We start from the raw sequence: 27342 nt of genomic DNA, 5'->3' as shown, positions 1-27342 counted from the left end.
TTAAAGCTATCTCCAAGGAAAGCTGGAATCAAACGATCAATGGAGATCCTCTTGCTTGCCCCATTGATGCCAATGTCGAAAAAATTTTCTCTGCGATCTTTGACAGGAAACGGGCCTTGATATGTTGGTTGTAAGGCAGGATGTGGTGCGTCGTTGCGTACGAAGACATGCGACGCGGATTGCAGATCACTAGGAATATACGTCGGCGTGTATCCGTGAGTTGTTGTAGGCCCCGGCTTCATTGAACGCATTAGCTTTTGGATTTGATGGACGAAATCGGATTGTATAATGTCTGGTGTTTTCGAAAAATACTCGCCGGGCAACTGCAATGGTGTTCCGTAAAGGATTTCTGCGGAAGAGCATCCCAGGTCTTCTTTCACTGCTGCTCTTAGACACAGTAGGGCGAATGGAAGAGCATCAACCCAAGCAGGATTCGATTCAATACGGCACCTCAGGGCAGTTTTCAGCGATCGGTGTTGTCTCTCGATCAGCCCATTTGCTTGTGGATGATAAGCAGTCGTTTTATGATGTTGGAATCCTAGATATCTGCTCAAGCTTTGGAAAAGCTGGCTCTCGAACTGCCTGCCCTGATCGGTAGTAATCCTGTGCGGTATGCCGAATCTTGAAAACCAAGTGGCAATTAATGTTTTGGCGACTGTTTCGGCAGTTTGGTCTGGCATTGGAGAGGCTTCGATCCACCTGGAGAATCTGTCTATCATCGTTAGGAGGTACCGAGAACCTTGGCATAATGGTAATGGACCAACTATGTCAAGATTGATATGCTGAAATCGGTTGTTAGGTACCTTGAATTCAGCCAGCGCGGATCGAGTGTGTCGGTGAACTTTAGAGCGTTGGCATGGAATACATGCTCTAGCCCACTTACGACAGTCAGATCTAATTGAAGGCCAAACAAATCTGTCGCTCAGCAGTTTTGATGTTGCTCGGATGCCAGGATGTGATAAGCAATGCAATGATTCAAACGCTCGTCGTCGTTGAGAAATTGGTACAAAAGGCCTTATTTTGCCGTTTGACACATCACACCAAATTTCGGCTGTTGCGTCAGGAAGGCTGAGTTTTTTCAGTTGTAAAGATGATACCCTAGAATTTAAGATGGTTTTGAGGTCGTTGTCATTCTCTTGGTCAGCTGCGAGTTGCACATAATCTAAAGGCGTGGGTACAGAAATGGTCGATATTCTAGAAAGAGTATCAGCTGGAATATTGTCGACACCTTTTATATGGAGAATTTCTGTTGTGAATTGGCTGATAAAGTTCAACTGCCGTAGCTGGCGTGGTGAGCACTTTTCTGGTTTCTGCCTGAACGCATACACCAACGACTTATGGTCACTACAAATACAGAATTGTCTTGCCTCTAGCATATACCTGAAGTGCTTGACAGCAGAATAAGCTGCAAGTAATTCTCTATCGTATGCAGAATAACTTCTTTGTGCGCTTGAAAGCTTCTTCGAGAAGAATGCAAGTGGTTGTAGCTGATTATCGTTAGATACTTGATGCAAGGCGGCACCTATAGCAAAATCACTGGCGTCCACATGTAAAACTAATGGTGATGATGCTGAATGATGGTGCAAAAGAGTGGCATTAGCGAGCTGCGATTTGCATTTTTCGAATGCTTGTGTGGTCTCAAGAGTCCAAGGAATTGATGTCTTGTCATTCTTCTTGGTGCTGGACAAGAAGGAATGAAGTGGTGCTTGCACAGCTGCTGTAGATGGTAGAAATCACCTGTAAAAGTTCAAAGTTCCTAGAAATCTTCGAAGCTGCTTGATGTTTTCTGGAAGAGGAAGTTCTTGGATTGCACGAACTCTGTCTGAAAGAGGCTTCGAGCCGTGTTCATTGACCAAATAGCCCAGGAAGGAAATTTCCGGTACATTGAACACGCATTTAGATGTGTTGATTGTCAGTCCGTACTTATCGTGTCTTTCAAACACTTCTCTAAGGTGCTTGTGATGTTGCTCTGCGTCATGGCTGGCGATGAGCACGTCATCAAGATACGAGAAACAGAAGTCGAGATTGCGTAGCACCTCGTGGATGAAGCGTTGGAACGTTTGTGCAGCGTTTGAGAGTCCGAACGGCATGACACGAATTCAAACAAACCAAAGGGAGTTATGATTGCTGTCTTGGGAATGTCGTCGGGATTTACAGGAATATGATGAAATGCTTTGACCAGATCTATTTTAGAGAAAACTTTACATCCATGCAGATTCTGCGCAAAGTCCTGTAGATGTGGCACTGGGTAGTTATCCGGCACAGTAATTCGATTCAGACTTCGATAATCACCAGTTGGTCTCCACTCATTCGGTCCTTTTGAAACCATGTGCAACGGGGAAGCCCAGTTTGATTTCGATGGACGACATATACCTTGGTCCAACATCATCTGGAATTCGGTCTTGGCAATCTTGAGTTGAGCTGGGTGCAATCAGCGTGGCTTTGCGAAAACAGGAGGACCTTTAGTTTCTATGTAGTGCAAGGTATTATGGGAAGCTTTCTTCGAAAACGGACGAGGTCTCGTTAATTCGGGAAATTCCTTCAAAATTTCAGTTATAGCACTGTTTCCTGAGATTGTTTTAATCGTTGTCGAAGGTCCATTGTAAGTAACACCTTTACACGTGAGAGAAGTGAGTGGATCTATAAGTCGCTTGTTTTTGATATCGATGATGAGTCCATAGTGAGCAAGGAAATCCGATCCGATAATTGGTCTCTCAACGTCAGCGAGGGTGAAATGCCATTTGTAATTCCGCCGTAAGTTCAAGTCCAATTCCAGGAGTTTCAAACCGTAGGTAGATATACGGGAATTATTTGCAGCGAAAAGCTCAAAAGTTGTCGGTTTGCCGTTGCCTTTGTAAGGTAAAATTGATATATCAGCTCCAGAGTCAATTAAAAACTTCATGCCGCTTTTCCTTTCCATAATGAACAAACGGCTATGGTGAAGACTGTTATCGCCGCCACCGCATGCCGTTACTGCGGGGGGCTTGGACCGTTTCCCTGAATATTCTGAGCGTTGTAAGCGCAGGGGGACTTGCATCTGGAAGCTTTATCTCCGAACCTGCTATGATAATAACACACTTTATGGTTTTCATCGGAGTCTCGATATCGCGAGCGATTCCTAGAACCAGAATAACGTCGGTCTCGACTGGAGTTTCGATAGCGGTTCCGGCTATTCCTCGGATATTTGCCCAACTGCTCGACTCTTTTAGTCAGCTCTGAGATTTGAAGTTTAAGGTCTCTTAGCTCCGAGCAAGACGAGGCTTCTGCTACATGACCGTAATTGGGTTCGGTGAGCTCAGCTACTCGATCAGCTAACTCGGCTAGCTTGCCCAGTTTTTCGCTGCTGGCAGCTAACACTGTTTGTATACTCTTTGGTAGCCGTTGAAGCCACAAATTTTTGAGGAAAGTCTCATCGCTAATTCACCCTGTCGAAAGCTCGCGCATTTTACGTAGCAACGTACTAGGCTTCTGATCACCTAGGGATAGGTCTTCTAACAATATCTTGACCTCTTTCGCGGCTGAATGTTTATACACAGTGAGGAGTCTCTCCTTGAGTTTCGAGAACGGATCCGATGCGGGAGGATCGAAAACAATGTCATTTACCGTTGACAAGATCTCCACATCTAGGCAGTTGACTAGGTAGTTATACTTGGTTCCTTCGGCAGTAACATGGTTGATCTTGAAGGCAGCGTCGAGCTGGACGAAAAAAAGTTTGATATTGTCCTTCGAGAATGTCGGCAGTTTCGCGTGGACAGCTTGAACTCGAAGATTGCTCTCTTGCTGTTCAGCCATGGCGATAAGTTCTTGGCAGGTTCGGGATCACGTCCGGGTCACCAGTAAAGGCGACGGCAATGAGAAGATGTAAATTTCATTTTTAAAACATGAACATTTATTTACACACACACGGACAAGTTATACGCGACATCCATTCTGTACGACGAAATACAATCAACTGATTAAAACGTTCGAAAACTCTCTGGCGATCCGTTGCTAGGTTACCATCCATCGCAAGGCGAAAAACGCTACAACGAGAAAACGTGACATCGTGACGTCACAGAGCATCGTTTATGATCGGTCACTACAACATATATCTCGTATATTTATTCACAAATACACGCACATATATACAAACAAACACTTCGGGCCTCAAGGGACTGAGAAGTCCTTCCAGCAAGCTTGTTTACTGAATATTTTTAGCAACAACGAAATGATATACGTATTTTTTTATCGCACAAATACATAGATACATAATACACAAATACATAGATACATAATACACAAATACATAGATACATAATACACAAATACATAGATACATAATACACAAATACATAGATACATAATACACAAATACATAGATACATAATACACAAATACATAGATACATAATACACAAATACATAGATACATAATACACAAATACATAGATACATAATACACAAATACATAGATACATAATACACAAATATATAGATACATAATACACAAATATATAGATACATAATACACAAATATATAGATACACAATACATAGATACACAATACATAGATACACAATACATAGATACATACACATATAATACAAACAATTATTTTGCAGTCTCAAAGAACTGAAAAGTCCTTCCAGCAGATCTAATGAAATTAACTTATTGAATACTTTTAGCAGCAGTGCTATTACATTTATTAGACATGTGTCATTGTATTTTTCTTTTGAAATGTATGGATTTTTGAATAAAGTTTAGGTATTAAATTACTTATTGTGAACCTCAATAGAATATATTATGCATCATTTCTCTTTGTTCATTATTGTAGCACTCTGTGCAACATTGTTTTGTATGAAATCAAATGAGAACCTTGTTTTCAAAAGGGAACAGTTTGCTAAATTTGATTATAAGCAAAAAACGTATTCCTTCTTAATACGCTTGCTTTTCAAAAGTAGGAAATAGCCCAACATACACTGTTAGCATATATATGAATGGTAGAATAATATTTAAATATACTATATTTTTTGATCGACATTCAAGAGAGTTAAGTTATCTACATTTGAATTTCGAAAATGTTCTGTTTTGAAAGGAAATGTAGTGGAAACGTTACCCTTCTGATTTAAATCGGAGCTGGTCAAGTCTGAAAAATCGTAAAAATCTATGTCATTTTTTGATTCCAGAAGGTTTCATCTAGCCCAAGAAGATACCCTTTCGTCATTAACATAAGAAATATGATCATTCTGATATGAATCCAGAGTGAAATATGATCACTCTGGAAGAGGGCCTCCAAAAAATGGCTCGGGGATCCATGATGTTATTAAGTCAGCCACCTCGTTGGGCAATTTGCCTTTTGTGGCGTTGTATTTGTATAACTGGGGGATTTGAACAGTTTTCGTTAAAATGAAATTTCTTTCTCTATAATGGTATTCGTTAAAACGGGAATCGACTGTATTTCAACTCACCCCCTCCTCAATTTTTTTGTTGCTTAATATAAATCTGTGTTAGTTTGCTCATGGGCTTCAGTCTAAAGCAGAAATAAAATGTTATTATTATTATTATTTTCGGTGTAAAAAATGTTTAATATCTTAAGGGGTAATGTAGGAAAAGCTCTTTTCTATATGAGCTTTTTATTAGGTTTTGGCGCTTACTCAATTATATCTATTTGTAGTTCTATTTTGATTTTTCGTTAAATATTTTTCATTTAATTGCGTTACATTTTTCTTATATAGTTAACATTTTTCACTTATTTTTATTTAATATTAATCTTATTATAAATGTACCGAAATTTCTGAATTTACAATTTGAGGAATGGATAGTACGTCAAAAAAATAATTTTGATGCATTTTCGCTAAAAAAAAATATTTCTAGGACTGCGTTATGTGATTGATTTATATCTCACTTACCATTGCTAAGCATTTTGAAACCCACTTAAAACTTAGTTACATAAACATGGTGAAAAGATGTTATTGCATTCTGATCCCATCGCGAATTCCATTTCCATGAATTTATATCCCGAGTACCCATTTTAATTGATGCTATTCAACCACTGAAACCGAAACCATATCTGCGTATGACAGTATCAATATGATTTATTCCGAATGGATTTGAAGTATTAGGCTTTTGATAACCAACAGCAATGCGTGCCTGTATTCAATATTTGCTTTCTCAACGCACGTTTCATCCTAATGAATAGGTATAGTATTTACGTGGTTATTAAATCCTTTTAAGTATCTATGATTATTCAACTAACAGGCCTTTTCATGACCCACATGAAATACGCGGAAATATTACTTGAGAGCTTGTAAACATAATTATTACATCAGCTAGATTTAAGAAAAGAGTTAAAATAGTACAAAATTTTCTGTGACATGCAATTATAATTTGCTAACACACTACTATTTAAGTTTCCTTCTTTTTTCAATCTTTTTTTGAATAGGTATTTTACATCTCTAGTCAATCAATCATTAAATTTCGCTTATGGGGCCAAACCCGTGCGAATGGTTGGCACGAATACAAAACATGGGTCAACATCGTATCAGCAATACAGAACAGTTCAATTTAAAAGGTTTAGTAATTTGATCGTGTCCTTGCAAAAAAAAGCACAGATTTCGGATTTGAAGCTCGGAGAACTTTGTGATAGAGGATAGAAGATTTTGCCGGTTAGTGTTGGGTTTAAAACAGGAATATAAATATGCATCACGTTGTAAACTGAATAACGGACATTCCATAAGCATATGGAATAAATCGAAAATTTGATTTGACGCATTACTGCAATTAGGGCAGTTTTTGTCCGGATCAAGTATCACATATCCGTTAGAGGCGCGCAGGAATTTCCCCCTAGACCGCTTACATCTCTAGTATAACCACAACACGAAAATTCAAATGACCAGTTATCGGCCCATGGTTACTAATTAACATTTATATTATCCTTATCGTCAGTGTGTAAATCTTTATTGTTGTCATTTGGGTTGTAATAACTATAAAATTCCAGTTAATTATATATTTTTTTTGGGTAAGTCTAGTTTTTAGTAGAATAAGAATGTTCAGACGATTAATAGTGCGGACATTACACACAACATTTCGCTCCCTGTCTCTATAAATTCTCGAAAACAAGGTACAAAAAACATCAAGAAAGTTCTCCTCTTCATAGAAAACCACTGTGATTTCTGTGTGGGAGAAGGCGTGTCTAATTCCGGAGTAACCAAAAAATCATCAACATCTATATATTCTGTGTACTTTTTTTTCCGTCATCGAACCATCTTTTCTTCACGAAGAAAACAAAAAAAGAATAATAAATGACAACTTTTTCTTAAGACTATGGGATTATAAAGATTTACGTTTCCGGAGACCACGTAAGTGACGGTTTCAAGCGCGAACATGAAAGAAAATTTATACTTTGTGAAGGAATCACAGGAAAAATGGGAGATTAGAACTGGGAAATTGTGTTTTTTATGTGCTACACGTTTACTAAAAAAAATACTAATCTGCTAATCTCCTAAGGGAATAAAAAGATTCTTCAGAATTTTTCTTTCCCTTGCACAGGAAAAGTTTATTTAAACTTCATACAGTCTTTCTTCTTCGAACCGAGAGTTCAACCACTTTATTCTTGGAATTGCTTCATTTTTTAGAGCAGGGTCGTCCAAAACTGTGTGTGTGGTGTGTGTTATATGATATATATATATATATATATATATATATTTACTAGGGGGGCAGAGCCCCCCTGCCTCCCATGGCGGCCAACCCCCACTCCACTTCTCTTCACAATATATCTTGTTTATTTCGTCCCCCTTCATCAGCCTGCTATGGAAAGGGACGTGTGAAAGCAACAGCTTACTGAAGAAGCGAATTTTACAATAATAAAGCAACCAAAAACAAATCAGATTCATCAAGTACCCCCAGAAAACTTCCCCATAGGGGTCCCCAGATTCAATTTGCTGAATTTTAGAGGGGACCCCAGACTGGATACATCTCGGCTACCGATGTGTTGCAACTTTTACAATGTTAAACAACAAAAATCAATGAGATAAATCCAGGGACCCCGAATTAGAACCTGTCAACATTTCCATGGGACCCTGACCTGGAAGATTGTCGGACACTCCCCTGTGAGGGGCCACGAAAATTTTTCATTTTTATCAATTTTACAACGGATGAAATCCAGGGCCCCACATCCAGTAGTGGGGACAAAATACGCAGATTTTTAGTGGGAAATCCAGACTGGATTTTCCTGTCTTCCGCTGTGGAAATTCTACTCTGTTAAACAACAACAAAAAATTAAATTCATCCAGGGCCCCAAAATGAAACCTGTAAACATGGGGCCCCCCGACTTGGAAGCTTGTCGGTCATCCCCCGCTGCGAGTGCCATGAAACATTTTTATTTGTTTTGGTTTTACCAACAAATAAAATCCAGGGCCCCCCAACCAATTACCCGGGACACCAATTCGCATACTTTTAGTGGGGCCCCAGACTGGCTTTATCTCGGGCTTCCGCAGTTGCAAATTTTCTAATCTACATGAAAAATTTCCGTCTTTGCAGCAAGAATGGAAAATAAATACCTACCAAGTTTGACTGATCGACTCAGTGGCCCGCAGATGCAGTTCAATAATTATAGCGCAGAATATTTTATCTCGCCAGTTGCACTGCTTTTTTTTGTTTTTTTTTGCAACAAAGTGTATGAATCGATTACAAGGTTATTTTCAGATATATATTTCTATTATTAGATAAGAATAGAATCTATATGCTTTTTTATACTGATTTAACCCATGGAATAAAATACTTAAGCAAAATAAGGTTGTCCGACTTTTTTTCATGCAACCGTATAAACTATTATTGTTGATGAATTTCTAGAATCATATCCCATGGATAACCTTTTAACCTTTTATTAAAGTGCCCGCCAAGTATGCATTCAAATTTTTCAGGCCAATACGCACTTGGCGAACAACCCTTTCGGATTTCTTTAAGAACCGAGCGAAAGCTTTGACCCTTGATGAATAGCATCGTCATGCCATTCATCAAGCACCTTTCTGAAATCCCACCTTAATTTTCCCTTTCCTTCAGCCCCCTCAAGGACATCCAGGGGGAAAATACAAGATGGTGGTCGTGATTGCATTTCACTACTTGAAACAGAGTTGATTTTATCTTCAATGTTCCCTTCCCCTTACTCAAGACAATGAGGAAAATCTCTCAGATGGTCGTAGTGCCCGCATTCATTCATTCCCAAGTTCAATGATCGCAGCGTCCCGCAAACTCATCTACCTCTATCCAGAAATCGGTCCATAATTTTTTGCCTTTACACCATTTTAAGGTTATTAGTAAAAAAAAAGGACGAGATCATGCCTTTGTTTCACCACTCCGCTTTACCGGTTCAACCCTTCCAGCCGCTTCCCAACCGAAGCCGGACATTTTGCCCTTTTCTTCTATTTAAAAGTGTTGTTCACTGATTCGAATCATTCTGAAACAGCCGTCGCAGAACCCATAGAACATTTACACTGGATTCATGGCAAAGGTAAAAACACTGCGACACGGCGCCCCGTGCCTTAATCTGGGTTTTGCTAGAACACAGAAAAAAATACCGAAGGCCATATCTCTTCCCCTGTAAGTGACCCTGGCAAATTAACCAAGGTCAGTTTACTCAGACTATTCGAACAGTATTTACAGTTCCTTTTTTTGTCACCAATCCCTCATCCGCTCCTAACTTCACGAATCCAAATACCCTCATCCTCCAACAACAGCACCATACTAGAGAGGCATCTCGGCCTGGTGCTGCTGATACCCGGTTAAGAAAATAACCAAAAAAGCTTCATCTGGAAAATTTCCGCGTTCGAATTTTTTTTTTTTTTCTTCTACTGATGATACGATGATCCATTCTGTTTATATTTATATACTAAAGAAACCGGTAACAAAACGATTACTAACAATCGAGAATAACAATGGCTTCTCGAAAGAATTGCATAGTTTTCTTTCTTTCTGTTGAGAAACAATGGCCATAACAACGAAATTCCATCGACAATGGAAATCTCATATGTAATTGTTTGGACTTGCTCCTGAATACGTATCAACCTAAATGGTGAAATAAATAAATGATATGCTGTATGAAAAGTCGAAATTTTTTTCACGTCGTTGGATCCCCAATCCCTTCCGTGGACCTAAAAGTCGATGTTTTTAAGACAGACAACCCCCCCATTCTTGTTACACCGATATTCAATCGGAAAATAAATCCGTATGTATAGCTGCATCATTCCCATGTTCACTCACTTTCTAGGTCATTCCAGCTCACATATTGTCTACGTCAGTGGTTGTCAACCTTGGGCCCTATGGCCCCTTTCGGTCCTGGGATATTCTGGGGGGGGGGGGCACGGGAGAAAATCAGAAGGAAGGTGATCCACGACAGGTGGTGAAGGGAGTCAGATAGCTGTGAAGAGTAAAGCTTTAAAACTGAAACATGATTGAAAAATATTACGACTTTCAGAATTCATCAGATCCGTCCATAGAACCAGGGGAAACCCATGGGTCTATGTGGGCATGTAAGCTGTTACTTCAGCTATGTATGGAGGGCGCCAGAGAAACGGTTGATGTGTTGGGAGGGTCGATTTATCGTGCATGTTCGTTGGATCGTATTTTACACAGACCGTTTTTTACAATATAATTTGACTCCTGGGATAGATGATAATCCACTATTTGAATCCGTGCCTAGTCAGGATTCCAGAGATCGATCTGATTTATTAAAATTTCATTCATAAGCAAAAAATAGAAAGTATCTCACTCTTGGGTAAGGGTATAGGGGGACCCTGGATAAGATGTGGGGGGGGGGGCATGAGCTGGAAAAGTTTAAGAAACACTGAACTAGGTAACTCTTCTAGTCATTCACATGCTTGCTGCTTTATGAGTGCATATGTTTGCAAACACACTAGGTCACTTCCATGCTTACATACTTTCTAGGTCATTCTTTTGGTCACTTATGCTTACATGCTCTCTAGGTCACTCTTTTGTTCGCTCATGCTCACACAGGTCAATATCTGACTACTTCACCCAGCACCAACTTTGCCATATCGTTATATTGCAATTTACCGCCATTAATGAGATAGATTGGAAAACACTCTATCAGTGATGGCCTGAAGCTCGTTGGGGAAAAATGTCTTATCTATAACACCTCCCTCGGGACAGGATCTAGGACCGAGACAACAACCTTCAGGTGGTAAACGAACCTCTTACCAACACGCTACTCGCACGCTGGTCAATATCTAACTGGTCTCTCGTTCTGTAGATCACTCTTTTTGTCACTCATTGGCGTGGGTCCTTGCTCTTTAAACCCATTCCATGCCGCTCACTGACATTGTTCCTATCTCTCCAGGTCACTCTTTTGGTCATTTACATGCTTGCATACACCCAAGTCACTCTTTTGGTCACTCACTAACCTGTTTCCTTGCTCTCCCTAGGTAATTACCATGACAATAGACTCTCTAGGTAAATTGTTTGGTCCTTCATATACTTGCACGCGCTCTATGGCATTCTTTTGGTCATTCGCTGACCTTGTTCTCGCTATCTATTCAGGGGCGGATCAATGGTGTGCTATACAAGTTTTGCCGTACTTCTCCCATTCTGATACTTTTCTGACCACTCATTCCTCAAATCTGCCGTCCCTTTTAACTTGCCGCTCTGGGCTGTAGCCCAAAAGCCTCATGTAAAAGTTTAGGCAGTTGAACTTCAGTTAACGACCTTAATTCGTTCCGCCAACGTGCTCGTTATTCGAATCAAACTTCCCCATAGCAAATTATGGAAATTCGCATAATTCGTTCCACAATTATTTATTCACATAAAAATGGTTTCATTCAATAATACAACATAATATAATAAATAATACAATAAAATATATATGACATAATAACGCCGTAAATAAACATGCAATACGATAATGCAAGCATCTTCAACCTGTTGTTCGCGAGCAGCACGGTGCCCTCTGTAGTACCCATAGTGATCTATGTCAATGTCCGATTTCGTGCTCGCGATCACTTAATCAAGGTCCTGATTAAAAACCTTGTTTGAATTGCATTTAAGGATTAAGATCATCCTGATTTGAATGGTGCTCTTCTTTCGATGATGGGTACAGACAGTGCTCGCAACAAGAAAATGGTTGAAGACCTCTGCGATAATGTTACTGCGATAACTTACTGTAAACGACGAGAGAGAGGAGCACAAGTGTTTTGGATGACTTAGTGATGAGACACTGATTCCGAAAAAAACACGTCCAGCTGGTGTATACCCAACACTCGCAGTTTTGGACATCCAATCATGAGCATGTTGATGGGGAGCCGGGCACGGCTTTACAATACAATACAATACAATACAAATACAACACCACAACAGGCAAATTGCCCAACGAGGTGGCTGACTTAAGAACATCATGGATCCCCGACCCTTTTTTACCCTACCTACTACTGCTACAACCCCCTGCACCCGGCCCACAACCCCCCGCGGAACCACCATCGAATCGGTACATGCGCGAATGTGCGTGTACGTGTAGTGAAACCTGACGTGAAGTTTTTTTTGTTTCTCTGTAATGCTTGTTATGTGTAGTGCTGCCATCTGCCACAAGTTTTTCAAACTATGAGTGAAGTGTTATGATTGAATGATTTTTCGTTGTAGGACTGTTGCTCTCTGTGACGAGACTTTTTAACGGGGAGATCGGCTCGCATTTGCGCCTTGAAGTTGGGAACCACAGAAAACCAACTTCAGCCGAGGATCCGGGTTCGAACCCGGATCCTCGCATCGCGAGTCCGTCACTATAACCACTCGACCACCACAGCGGCAACCTAGTAGTAATCATATTTTGTATTAATCATAGTTTTCATTATCATTTGATTCACTGATTTCATTCATTATCATAGATTTTATCATTTTGTAGTAATTTCGTAGTAATCATATTTTGGAATACAATGATAGTCCCTTAATACTATTGTGTGGGAAAGAAACAATTGTTCCAATGATGGACAGTGCTCAGCGATCACCGAAACGAGGGACGCATTTTTCTCAAGGAAGATGTGACTGAGACTGACGATCTTCAAGTTCTGACCGCGGACACTCAGGAACGATTCAATCGCGCCGTCTTCGATACCCTCGTCGGGATCGCTCTCGAAATTCATCGACAAGCGAAAATCCTCGATGTACGGACAATGTTCTGCGAAGGCCTCCGTCAGAGTTCTCGGTAAGGAGCTCCACACCAAATCCATTTCTCTGAGGTTAGGACAACATCGGATGATATGAGCCATTCGGCTTTAGTCCGTTGGTTCGACCGGAAATTCCAATCGCCTCGCTGAAGATAGCAGCCCTTTCTTTCCCAGCATCATCCATACGTTGCAGTCGTAAATACTCTACTCCAAGACATCCACCCAAAGCGAAGGGGTCGTATAAATTTCATTCCACCTCTTGCAGACCGATGGGATGTTCGTCCAGAATTTCCGAGGTCCCTCCGAATCGATGTAGAAGGCGAAGATGCGCACCAACAGCTCTGAAGGCAAACTGTCGAAATAGTTCATCTTTTCTATTCGTTGATACCAACGCACTTGAAAGAAAACAAGAAGCTTCTTTTGTTAGTATATTTATTCAACGTGAACGCACTCAATGTATATGCTTCTTTCGAGACTTCCAATATCGCACAATAAATATGAAAAAAAAAATCATTGATAGTAAGAAAACGCCTTGGTAACGGCCATGAGCCTGGTGACTACTTGAATGTGATACATACAGTATATAAACTGAAGAGCCAAAAAAAACTGGTCAATTTGCCTAATATCGTGTAGGGCATCCGCGAGCACGCAGAAGTGCCGTAACACGGCGTGGCATGGACTCGACTAATGCCTGAAGTAGTGCTGGAGGTAATTGACACCATGAATCCTGCAGTGCTGTCGATAAATCCGTAGGAGTAAGGGGGGTGGAGATCTCTTCTGAACAGCACGTTGCAAGGCATCCCAGGTATGTTCAATAATGTTCATGTCTGGGGATTTAGGTGGCCAGCCCAAGTGTCTAAACTCAGAAGAGTGCTCCTGGAGCCACTTTGTAGCATTTCTGGACGTGTGGGGTGTCGCATTGTCCTGCTGATATTGTCCAAGTCCGTCGGAATGCACAATGGACATGAATGGGTGCAGGTGATCAGACAGGATGCTTACGTACCTGTCACCTGTCAGAGTCGTACCTAGACGTATCAGGGGTCCCATATCACGCCAACTGCACACGCCCCATGCCACCACAGAGCCTCCACCAGCTTGAACAATCCCCTTTTGACATGTAGGGTCCATGGATTCATGAGGTTGTCTCCATACCCGTACACGTCCATCAGCTCGATTCAATTGGAACCGAGATTCGTCAGACCAGGCAACGTGTTTCCAGTCCTCAACAGTCCAATGTCGGTGTTGTCGGGCCCAGGCGAGGCGTGAAGCTTTGTGTCGTGCAGTCATCAAGGGTACACGAGTGGGCCTTCGGCTCCGAAAGCCCATATCGATGATGTTTCGTTGATTGTTTCGCACGATGACACTTGTTGATGGCCCAGCATTGAAATCTGCAGCAATTTGCGGAAGGGTTGCACGTCTGTCACGTTTAATAATTCTCGTCAGTCGTCGTTGGTCCCGTTCTTGCATGATCTTTTTCCGGCCGCAGCGATGTCGTAGATTTAATTTTTTACCGGATTCCCGATATTCACGGTACACTCGTGAAATGGTCGTACGTGAAAATCCAAATTTCATCGCTACCTCGGAGATGCTATGTCCCATCTCTCGTGTGCCGACTATAACACCACGTTCAAACTCACTTAAATCTCGATAACCTGCCATTGTAGCAGCAGTAACCGATCTAACAACTATGCCAGACACTTGTTGTGTTATATAGGCGTTGCCGACCGCAGCGCCGTACTCTGATTGGTTCCATACCTCTTTATTTGCATACGCATACTTCCAGTTTTTTTGACTCTTCAGTTTATAATATAACACACATAGTAAAAAATATATACATGTATAAATATATTTTTTTTCATAAACCATCCCATAGGAATACATGTGGCAACTTATCACCCCCGCGTAGTGATATCACCCACGTGGTAAACTTTTTTCACTGGCATATTAATTCTTACATCGGCAATCCCGAGATATCTCGTCTAACTTTTATCCTTTGCCAGAAAAAATATTTAAAGATTGGCTTAGGAATAGATGGCAAAGGGAATGAAACGACTCGTACACTCTAGCAAAGGTTCATAAGGTAGTTCCACAAGTTCATATTATGAAAATAGTCTGGTCTCGTAATATGATAATTTTTCTTTTCAGAACCAACGCCATCTATAACATAACTATACTCGTGAAGTCACTGGAGAGGGTTATCTCACCTATAGCCATTGGATATAGCAGACCGACGCACGCGCCATCGGAATTATGGGATGTATAGTCTGATGCGCATGCGTACTATTTTATTTAGCATTTTAAACGCATTGAAAATATGTTTCCCTATGGTGGCTTTTGCGGTTAGAAATCCCGAGGATATGGACCGAGCCATTAGTTAAGTAATTAGTCTTTGCCTGATAATATGTTTTCTCCCCCCCTCCCGTTCTTTCAGTCAACTGCCTGATTTATTCAGTAGGAGTTCCGTGAGAAACAATAATAGATAGTTTTGACAAATAGATTCAACAATGATCTAGGACTGTAAATAATTGCAAGAGTTCTCAGGATCATGAATATTATGTTCCGTCGTGTATTCTCATTTGAAAACATGGAATATTCAATTTGATTTCCGTTTCCTTAAAAACAAATTGAATGATTTCTATTTCGTATCGAAACCGGCGATCAAATTGTTCTTATCAGAATATAAATGAATACAGTAAAACCTCTCTTTTGCGCTCACCGGCGGGACAAAAAAAAAATTCATCCGTGAAAGAGGGGTGACCGATAATCAGGGGTTTGAAGTGCACACTTGTATTATGCGAAGGGAAATTATTATTTGATCTTAAAAGAGGGGTGACCACATCTGAGGGGTGTCCGTTAAGAGGGGTTTTACTGTATTATGTTGGGCCAGAAATTTAGAAGTAGTTCACGTCCATTTAGTGATATCAATGTTCCTTACCACCGACATCGCCAAGATTAAAGGGTGCAGTGCTTCACTGACCATCCGAAACCTTGGTCTATCACCATAGACGTGGCAACCATTCTACCTCCGAAAAAGGGGATTTGTGTAACCAACAAGTTCTGGGGATGCTTGTGTATTTTTTATCACATATACTATCAATCACTATTGAACTCATGATGCTGCCTTCTACCTTTCAATTCAGAAGTGAGAAACTGGCAAACCAAGTGAATATTATTGGGCGATTGATTGGATGTTGCGGATGAAGACGAACACTGTGGCGAGAATCCTTCGAAGAGAATATCGACTGGCATTTGAACCTCGAAATGCCAGTCTGATGCTGACCTTCCATGCTTCAAATACCCTACGTTCAATGGAAGTTCATAGAAAACCCCAATCCCCCAATGGTAGGTATGGTAGGTGAGCGTACTCACAGAAACTTCAAGAAACTTACCTCTTGAAATACATAATATGTTTGCTTCTTAGAAATTCGTATAATGCTAGAAATGCCCAAGATTCTGCAAACCTTAGAAAATCTGTATAAAGAATTTTTACCAATTGAAATTCCAGGAAGGCTGGCGTATCTCCTAAAACTGCTTAGGAAACTTGAGCACCATTTTCTATCAGTGAGAAAAAGTAACTCTCTTCTAACTCGCCTAGATCCCTGGAACCCAGGTCCTTGGAAATCCTGGTTCCTTAAAGAATAAAAGCGAGATACGCGCACATAAACCAAATTCTTCTTTACCAAAATTTCGAGTATTTGACCTGCTATGGCATGTCAGTCGTATCGCAGCCTTGTGCCTCAGGTATGTAGCTGTAATGCTAGGCATTTAATTATTTTCCTTTTTCCGGAATTGCCGATCATTTTCTGTGTACTCCTTAAAACCTACCCCGAAGATCACACGTGCCACGGTTTGGGAACAATGCTATACAGAAATAATACCGGAGGCTAATTCGTAATATACGAACTTGTCTCTCGTAGAAAAGATTGTCGAGTAGTTTGATGGTCGCTAAACTAAATTTTCGAATAGATCTTTCCCTTCACAGAAAGTCAATCTTCCGATTTATACAGGAAACCAGAACTGACCTCAACTCGCATAAGGGTTTATCTTCCATTGGGATGGGAAATCGGGCGATTAAAAGTGTCATATTGCTTTCGTTATCTTATAACCTTCTGCGCAACGTTGGGTTTGTTGGTCGAACAACTCCGAATGCTTTTCTGGAAATCCTCGCGAACACTATAATACCCCCTTCAGTATTTCTCGTTGGAATCTGAATGGCGTACATAAATCAAAGTTGGTTCGAAGTCATTACCATCTCTAAGACGATTTCCTATAAGCAATGGGCGTGCGGCGACTTGAAATGTTTTTTAATTATCGCTGTTGCTCATTAAAGTTTTCTGCTTTAGTTGCTTCCCTTTTGTGATTGAGAGTTTTCTTGGACGAAATGCTAAATGCTTGCTAATTATGAAGTAAAGAATCGGATTAGGGGAAAACTAATATACACTTAATTGGAACGCCATTTATTTCGGCGTTTTTTCTTTAATTAGCCTGTGTGTGAGTGAGTATATATTTTTCTTCATTTCTAAATAATTTAAAATGAGTGTAAACTTTTAAATAGAATTGCCGTTCTGAGACTGAATTATTGTGATAAAGCCCGTTTTTTCTATTCTTTCGGAAATAACGTAAGAAATAGAAAAGTGTAGTATTTCAAGAAGGCCATATGCTTAAAAGTCAAGTCAACACTGTACTCTCTCTTGTTAAAACTTCTCAGACTTCTCTTTTTGTTGAAAAAAAAATATAGAATCTGCACTTATTTATGATAATTAGGTCTATATTCCATACATCACATCGCATAAAACGAATTAAACTAATATAAAATAGTATATCCAACGATTATGTATAGATAATGCTACATTCAGAGATTGATTGATTTTGATGACAGCTTACGCCCAGAATGTTGTGCAAGACAATTGCCTCTCTTCACCTCCTAGGAGGTTGGGTCGTGTCGGAGAGCATCTTCTATTTATTCAACAAATAAAATAATTATATACATTCTATGGACACAATCCATCAGAAAATATTGATCACGATACAATCACGAATAATATAAGAGAAAAATGAAATAATAATGAAATATATATACCAAAGAAAATAAGATCAAGCACCATCATACATTCAGAGAGAGACAGGGACGAAATCCTAACACATTCTGGATGTCGAAGGATAATTTCTATGCAAATTTCAATCGGGAGGATCTCAGACTCAATGACGACGGCACACCGAGTGAGTATTCGCCAAAAAATCCCAATTCCCAAATTCAGAGAGAAAGAGCATCTTGTTTCCACCCAGCTAAGGCCCCTTTCACACGGAGCGGATGCGGATGCGGACGCGGGTCCGCATACCCTTTCAAACGAGCACTGAAGATGCGGACGAATCGCCCGCATCTTTAGTTCGAAATTCGTGCATAAAAACTGTTTTTTCGCAATTTTTGTAATTATTTTTCTCCTTCACCCCTGATTCAGTGCCCATAGGCAGCCTAGAGGCATTCTTTGGTGGTTTTTATCATTGAGCCCAAAGATGCCTCCATTCCGATCCTCACATGTAGTCGATGGGAGAAAATATCTTAAAATATTTTCAAAAAATTTTGAAAAAAAATCTGTCTTTTCGGAAAAATATGAAAGAAAATTCCAAAAGCACATCCAATATTCGAAAAATCCAATCCAAAAACATCCAAAACATTCGATGTTCCAAAAAAAAAAAAAAAAATTCAGCAAATATCAAAGAATTTGCAAGTATAAAAAAAGGGAGGGGTGGGAACGTTCAAAATGTCTGTGCTTAGAAATATTCACATCACAATTCTGTCTTAGGCCGGGATTACACTATAAAAGTTTTGTAAAAGCTCTTTGATAAAACGTGAAAAATTCAACCATTAAGATCACCGGTTGCATTTGCTTGAATACAACCGATGCGCCTATTGGTTGAAGTTTTCAACTTTTATAAAAGATCTTTTACAAAACTTTATAGTATAATCCCGGCCTCAAGTACGGATTACACTATAAAAATTTTATAATAATTCTTTTAAAAAAGCAACTAATAAATTTATCGGTTGTACTTGCAATTTATTAGTTGCTTTTTTCAAGTTTTATAAAATAACTTTCATAAATCTTTTAGAGTGAAATCCCATCCTTAGATTAGTCACTTCTGAAATATAAAATTTCATTTTTTTAAGTTTATAGTCTAAATATTGAGTAAAATATACTTGTAGGTATCGAGGGAACCACCAAAAATATTCAAGTGCTAGGGTCTTCAAACGTCTTAATCCGGCCCTGAGTGAACACCGTACGTGGATAGCATTGTTTATGAAAATTATTTTTCTTTTAAGTTTAAAAAAATTAACAGATTAAAAATTTAAAAAAATAACAAATATTTAAAATAATATTTCAGATATTTATATTTTTTCAATAATTTTAAAAATTTAAAAAGAAAAAAATTAACATTTTTAAATTAAATTTAAAAGTTATTAAAGTATTTAGTCAATTAAATATTCGTAATGAACGGCTTATAATTTTGGTCCCGTCAGTGGCCGTTGTTGGCAGGTTTTATTGTATAAAATTGTGAAATATGGACAAAAGGCAGTTAAAGTTGCTATATCTCCATCTCAGAAGGAAACGGAGGGATAGACGTATGTAGGTACATTATATTAATGAGCAGGAACCATCATATGGTGGTTTTAAGGGTATTTATGGCAAATAATTAAAAAAATTCCGTGAAAAATCACCTTCAAAAAGTAGCCAAAGATGCGGACGAATTCGCTCCGCATCCGCATCGTCTGAATAGCTCCGAATAAACCTATTGTCAAAACTTCTATGTGCGGATGCGGAGCCCGCACTTAGGTTTTGACACATGCGGACGACGTCCGGACCCGCATGAACATTTCCTAGGTGCGGAGATTTTTCGGCTCGTCTGAAAGGCGCAGTATATTCCAATTGTTAAAACTTCTTCCGGACCCGCATCCGCATCCGCTCCGTGTGAAAGGGCCCTAAAGGAATGTCCGGGATAGTCTTGATGGAATTCTAGGAAAACTCTCTGGCAGCAGAAAATCTATATTTATTCACATTCAGAGTGTCACGTAGCCATCATCATCTGCACACACTATTAGATTGAATAGGACAGAAGAGATTCATGCCGTCCACACATAAGGAGAAGATTTCAAGCTTCGAATCTAATTTGTGTGCTCACAATTTTCTGTTAGGTCGCACATCCTACAGTAATAGCATGGCTGGATGTGCAACGTGACCTGACTGAGTGGGTTCTCTTCTCCTTCGATTTGTCTCTTGACTAGTTTTCTTTTCATTTCTTAGTCAGTCTAAAAAATTCCGTAAAGTCATAGGAAATCTTACGTATATGGCATACGTCGTATATATCATCTGATGATACTGAGTGCATTCGCATAAAGATGCGTAACGAAATTTTTTAAACGCTCATATCTCAGGAAGTATTCAGTATATATCAGTGTTTTTGATGTCTGCAAGTAGATGTCGTTAAGACGAATACAATGACACTGATCGACAATGTGTCTTCTTCGATTTCATTCATTCACTTATTGCTGTTCAGTAGAAATCGATCCGTATTTTAAATCACGGGAGAGAAAAAAAACTTCTGTTGAGTTGAGCAATGGACGTGTGGCCCATGCTATAAAATTACGCCTGACTTGCGAGGTCAATAACAAAGTTTCCACACAAGGTAATCGGCAATGTAGCCAAAAAAAGTAACGCAGGATATTCAAACACTCGTTCATGTCTCGACTTATGAAACTGAATTTAAAATGGGAAAGAAAATTGTGAACATTATGTAATATCTCGCAGCGACCCTGTGAGGAAATCAGGAAGCGCCAGGATATTACGGCGCACACTTTGAGAACCCGTACGTTAGAGGTTCCATAGGGGAATATGATAGGGTGCATGTGTGGTTTACTAGTAGTAGGGTTTCCCCAACCTCTTTGATGTCGTATATACAGGGTGATCAGCGAATAAGCCCTTATTTCAAAATTAAATATCTCTACAACAAAGATCAATATAATTATGAGGTAAACGGTACGTTTATTAACAAAACTGTAAAAATGTTGTACAGAAATTACGAAAATTTAGTTTTTTTTAAATTTTTTAAAATTAAAAAAAAACTGGAGATTTTGGGGTTCCGAAAATCCTCCTTTGTATGAAGAGAAACCACTGCATTCGCCTAAAGTTACTGCATGGGCTGCGGTACACACCAGAGGCATTATCGGCCCCTTCTTCGTGCGAGAAACGATTACTACTGAACGTTACGTTACAATTTTGGAACAATTTGTCAGCACACATGGCGCACATAGTTTTGCTAATAAACGTACCGTTTACGGCATAATTCTATTGATCTTTGTTGTAGAGATATTCAATTTTGAAATAAGGGCTTATTCGCTGATATATATATATATATACCCTGTATATATATATACAGTCAAGCCTCGTTAGTGCGTCACCCGGTTAACACGTCACTCCGCTTACCGGATCACTTTTTGGAAGTTCCAATTATCCTCAGACAGGAATTGGCACAGCTATGGCCTACTTCGTTTAACGAGTCACTCCGCTTATCAAGTCATATTTTTGCTCTACCAAGAGTGACTCATTATCGAGGTTTGACTGTATATATATATATACATACAGCACATTTCATCACGGACCCCTTGGAGTGCTGATTAATGATCCACGGACGTCACTATAGCGTCCAATGGTCAGTTTCTACCTCCCTCCTATAAAATATAAAATGTATCGTTCCTTTATATTTTTTTATAAAGGAACCGCGGACCCCTCAGGGATCCGCGGATCACAAGATGAGAAACACACTGATGTTGTACATTATAACCTTCTCGACGGTACGCAAACGTTACCAGGTAAAGATATCAGATCTGTTATGCCATCATATATTGCATGAAACATGCAGAATTGATATTACATACGTGTTACCTAGGGACATGTACTACTGTTTTCCTTTCTTAGTGAAGAGATAAGAATCTTTGGATGTATCAAATCTTCACGAGAGGTCTCAGACTTCCACATAATCTGATCAGCAGAGTACATATTTGTTTTCCAAGACATTTACCCCTTTATTTTTATATGTGGTCTATCCTTCGAGATAGAAAAGTGATTTCGGTGCTTTTTTTTCTCCATATACATGTATAGCACACTAGGGAATAATAACAACACACATCATCCCGTACAGAAAGAAAAATGAATTCAAAATAAATCATATATTACTCTTCTGTAACATAAAGATGAGCATTCAGAGCTATCAACGGAATGAAAACATAAACTTCGGATCCACATAAACGATGGCCAAGAAATACGAAATAAAAAGAAGCTAAACGAAAAAGTATAAGCTGAAATTTTTAAAAGTATGTCTTAACCTTAATGTTCTTTGGCTGATGTAGCAGAACTCTTTCCTTTTACTCAAATACTTATATAGAAAAGTCGACAAAAAAATTCCTCTGTGGTTTGGTTGAAAGTTTCAAAGACGAAAAAAGATATGTTTGAGGAAAAATTTCGCCTTTTCACTTCATTTTGAAAAAAATATCTTACAAAAACTTCTGGTCCAACGTGCAGAGAGAAAAAAAGAAAGATTATATTTACGAGCTTCTAAAATTTCTGGATTCGTATATATGCTAATAAGTCTCACCAGGTGCAGAAATTCTAAAAAATAGTTCTTTTCTAGAATAAGGTTTTGAATATTTAGCGTTTTTTCCAAGTTGAAAACAAATTTTCTGGAACGCTACTCAAGTCATTCATGGGCGAATATGGTTTTAAATTATCGCATTCATGTGGTTTTAAAAAATAAATATATGAATCCGGAACAACAAAATTTTATTTATCTGCGCGAACGAGAGCATAAAAAATGGGTTTTATATAGAATTATGAAAGTCTGTTTGGCGAGTGAAACACTTTCATCCGATAACCATTGCTTTCGTTCATTAAAATAGTAGTCCATGACGTTCTTGTCGATACATTACGCGTGTGAAGTCGTTTAATATATTGAGTTTATGAATTTGTCTTGCTCTAAATGGTCAATGAACTATACAAACAGATACGATTAAGCTGCCGTATAAAAGTGAAAATAATACAAACCGGAAAAACAATCGCCCTCCCCCCGCCCCAATCATCCATTCAGCCCCCCTCATAGCATTTTTTTCTCATTAAAAATTCATTATATCAAAAAATAGAGTGCTCATACCTAAAGCCCGTTCGAAACAAGTTTGGTCCTTGGGAAAACGTTGGACCAAGTTATACATGCCATTTCTTAAGGAACTACCATGGAACATTGTTGTGTACGAATTAGATATACAAAATAAATATACATACTTATACAATCGTGCGGAACCAAAAATTCTCCCGTAGAGAGAGAGGCAATGTTAAAGTTTTCCCACTTAATATATGATCATTTCAACGACTTTTTCCGCTTAATAGAATACATGCTGTTTCGCACTTCAACTGTTAATACACATCCACCACTATATGCATAATGTTTTTATTGCATAAAATATTTGAAATTAATGAAAAATATGTTACTTTACGATAGAGAGTAGGTACCGCCCTCCAAATATGTTGTCTTCAATACGTAATTTATAATTATTTCATTTTTGTTCTCTGTTGAGCCAACAGAGGGCGATAACTTTCCTAATGAAGAGAAAAAAAATCAATTTTTTTGATTACTATAATGAAATATAATTATAGTTTCATTCTTGATACCTGCTTTATTCGAGAAGTTTCATTAATATTGTTCCATCATCAGTTTTCAATATACAAACTATACTAACGTTGTAAAATTGCAATTGAATTGTTTCCTGCATTATTGGATATTGTGTGCTGGAATCGCGTTGACATCCGAATAAGTGGGGCCGACTGTATGCTATTAAGTTTTCTTAATTTGAGGATTTTTGTTACATTATCAATCTTTACGAGAACGCATTCAAGAATATGGAATATGGAAAAGAAAATATTTTGGTTCTTTTTCGGCCCTGAAAGATGGGAACGGTGCATGTGCCCGAGCCCTTGCTAGGAAAGTTCAGTTCTCATAACGCCAGGGACTTACGCCGTATCGACCATTGTAATAAGTCGTTTGTAACAAGATTTTGTGGGAACTGGCACTAGGAATTTCTTCCAGAGAAGTTTTGAGTCACAACCCTATCAAAAGCATTAAACTACTTTCGGTACCACATTATGGAAAAATTGAAATAATTAGAAATAATTAAAACAATTGCTAATAATTCATTTTAGCTCTAATTACGGTCTAAAAACAAAAAATAATGATTTATTATACATATTTATTTAATGGTACTTTAATATTCCGTCAGCGCTATGCGCTTGCAATAGATCTAAAAACACCAATTCAAATATTCCTAATAATGCATAATAATGAATTTATCTTTGTTTACCACAAACAAAGCCATAATTTGTTTTGCACATTTGTTAGGGACAATTTTGTAAACGCAGTGTTTTACAGCAAAACACTTTTGCAAGTACTTATACAGCTTTTATGCTTCAAAATACGGTATTTTAAATACCAACACCTAACAAAGTACGAGAGGGAAGTCACGGGGATTAGAAAGTTTTTGGCACTTCAAAGTACCGTTGGTACTAATAGGTTAAATTAAAAGAAGTTTATTGATATAGGATATTAAAGGTGCTTAATTTCGATATTTTACATTTTCCCCAACATTTTTAATTTTTGTTCGTCTCAAAGATGGTACGAGCCACCTATGCCTTCTCCCCTTCCCCGAGTAGGCATTTGCATACAAGTACTAGTAGTTAATTAACCGTGCATGGAACTCATAAACATTCTTCTGGGGAATTCCTAATGAATTGGTGCGTGCAGGAGCATGTTTGTGTGTGTGTATAAGTGGCACTAATCTATTCATGTTGTCAGAGTTGTGAGTTTTTCGTGCTATACTGGTGCTGCCATCTGGCATTCATATTTTGAGCTGAAAATAGCAAATGGCTGTATTTTGGTACAATGCAAATAATACAACCTACTGTCAGAACAAACTGAACTTCATATCGTTATTCTGAATACCTTTCAATGCGGAAGCATCGTTTTTCGTACTGGAAATGTCTGATTGAGAAGTAATTTTAAAGTGAATTTACAAAAACGTGTGAGCGTTCTAGCAAAAATTTCGTTTTATAGAAAAATTCTACTTTTATCCGTCGTCGGCCAAGTTTTGCGTCTGAGGATAAACTACGAATTATGGAACCGCTCGTTCAATTTCAATACGTGCATAAATTCATTCGTGTCGAAATAACTGTTGGTATTTGAATGGTTCGATGCTAGAATTTCAACGCCGTATGAATACCTGGATATGAACCTAAAGCCGCGAAAAAAGGAAACAAATGAATACGTTCATTCGCGGTATATGCATTCAGCTATTTCACGATCTCAGTAATGAAGTTTCTAGCACGAAGCGAGAAATTTCGAAGTTCAACCGATGGACAATAACATTATAAAAGAAGAGAGAAATAGTTCACGAAATTGATCATGTTCAATGTACATATGCAAAAGAAAAACAACTTCTTTTTTACTTGAAAGGCGCCAACAAAATGCGTTCCGTACGTGATGACGAATACTTATTATATTCCTTCTTCTTCCGAATTTCACGATACATACGCCGGAATTTGAAGGGGAAAAAAAACTTTTTTCTTATGAATATGAAATGTAATTTTTTTCTCTCTCTCTCCTTTTTTCTTTACTCAGATACTGTTGAAAAATAAGAAGTTTCAAAATACATGTCCCGAAATCTTTCTTCTTCTTCTTCTGTGCTTTGTTATTATTTCGCCACGTTCAGTATCTTTTTCCCCTCGAAAATCTATCCGAGTTTTCGATGAGATTTTTGGGGGAAAGAAGAACTTACGATGAAATATGAACACACTTTTTTTTTCGTTTTCCATGCAAAGACAATATTTTTTCTTCCCTACTATGTATATAAGAAAATTTCTTATTTACGTTCATAATGCTTTTTCTTTTTCAATGAATACAGTTAGACTTGGCTAATTCGAAGCTCAAGAGAACAGCAAAGAAGTTCAAATTATTCAAAATTTGAATTATCCAATTCATCCACAATATAGTGTATATAACTATATTTCACAAAAAACGAAGAAACACTCTCAGTGATTATAAAAATGCATTGAATGCTATCATTCACTATTCCCCTGTGTAAAACGTAAACGATCGCGAAAACTATTTCATTTATAAATCTGTAATATTCATTTGTTATATTGCTTTTGGATGATCTTAATCCCCCTTACAGTGGCAATCCCGAGATGTCTCGGATTCTTAAAATGCACTCATATCGGCGACCCTGATCCCTAATGCCTATGTTAAGTTTTCTTCTCGTAACATGTCCTTCCGCCCTGTGAATTAACTTACTAAAAAATTTAAGTTATTTTTCCCTTTCTTGTTTTACTATTATTATTTTGTGTTGGGGGAAGAAATTTACCAACTCACGAGATGAGGATAAATATTTTTCCTGAAAATAGGTGGCAATTTATAGAAGATTTAGTGATTTCTACTGTGACAGTTATAATACGGATCAGGAAAGTTTTAAAAACCGCTCAAAGGGTTAAACATTGCACAAAATCTTCTTGGTAGAAAATGAAAGATGCGATTTCCAGGCTCTGATAGTGTTAATTTTTCTAACATGTCCGTAGCTGCTGCAAAAGTTGGAGTAGGGACACCTCTGTTGTTTTTTTATATTCGTTTTCATTCTCTTCATTTTCACCAATGTCTGCATCCGTAAGCCAACCACATTTTTTTTTTTTTTAGAGGTGAACAAGGTTCTGAACCTCATTGGGACGTGGTAACAAATGTCGCTAGGCTACGTGGATATTCTAAAATGAGCGAATAATAACATTTGAACGAATTGAATCGCTAACACTTTTCACCAGACGAAAGAATGGGATTTCAGCACATTAGCTTTTAAATATTCCGTTTGTGTGTAGATTGACACTCTCACACACACAAACTTTGATATTTCTTGAGTAGTGGTGCTTGCGTCGCTTTTGGCAGGTGCTAATGAAGCCATCCAAGAAATGGTAAAGCCCTAGCTGCCAATAAAAACACAAAAGCCAGTGTGTGTGAAACTGATGAAGAAAACATTGCTTTTTACTTATTGCTCATAGTCATAGCAAAAAAATTTAGATGATGTTGTTTTTGATGATGTTGATTGTAATTTTTTTCAATTT

General features: G+C 38.5%; 2 protein-coding genes across 2 annotated transcripts; both read right to left on the bottom strand.

Annotated features, from left to right (window-relative positions):
- Nucleotides 1-2431: 2431 nt before the first annotated feature.
- LOC149077629 (uncharacterized) lies at nt 2432-2902 on the bottom strand. Its single transcript, XM_089242385.1, has one exon. It carries the CDS (start codon nt 2900-2902, stop codon nt 2432-2434), a length of 471 nt encoding a protein of 156 aa, XP_089098511.1.
- Nucleotides 2903-2970: 68 nt separating this feature from the next.
- Nucleotides 2971-3792, bottom strand: LOC149077628 (uncharacterized). Its single transcript, XM_089242383.1, has 2 exons — nt 3462-3792; nt 2971-3356 (listed from the first exon to the last, which is right to left on the bottom strand). Exons 1-2 carry the CDS (start codon nt 3790-3792, stop codon nt 2971-2973), a joined length of 717 nt encoding a protein of 238 aa, XP_089098509.1.
- Nucleotides 3793-27342: the final 23550 nt, after the last annotated feature.

The sequence above is a fragment of the Pholcus phalangioides genome, unplaced genomic scaffold, assembly GCF_987345545.1.
Source record: "Pholcus phalangioides strain wild (caught in Gottingen) unplaced genomic scaffold, Ppha-v1.0 ptg000015l_1, whole genome shotgun sequence".
NCBI lineage: Eukaryota > Metazoa > Arthropoda > Arachnida > Araneae > Pholcidae > Pholcus > Pholcus phalangioides.
This window is presented reverse-complemented; position numbering and strand designations above follow the sequence as displayed.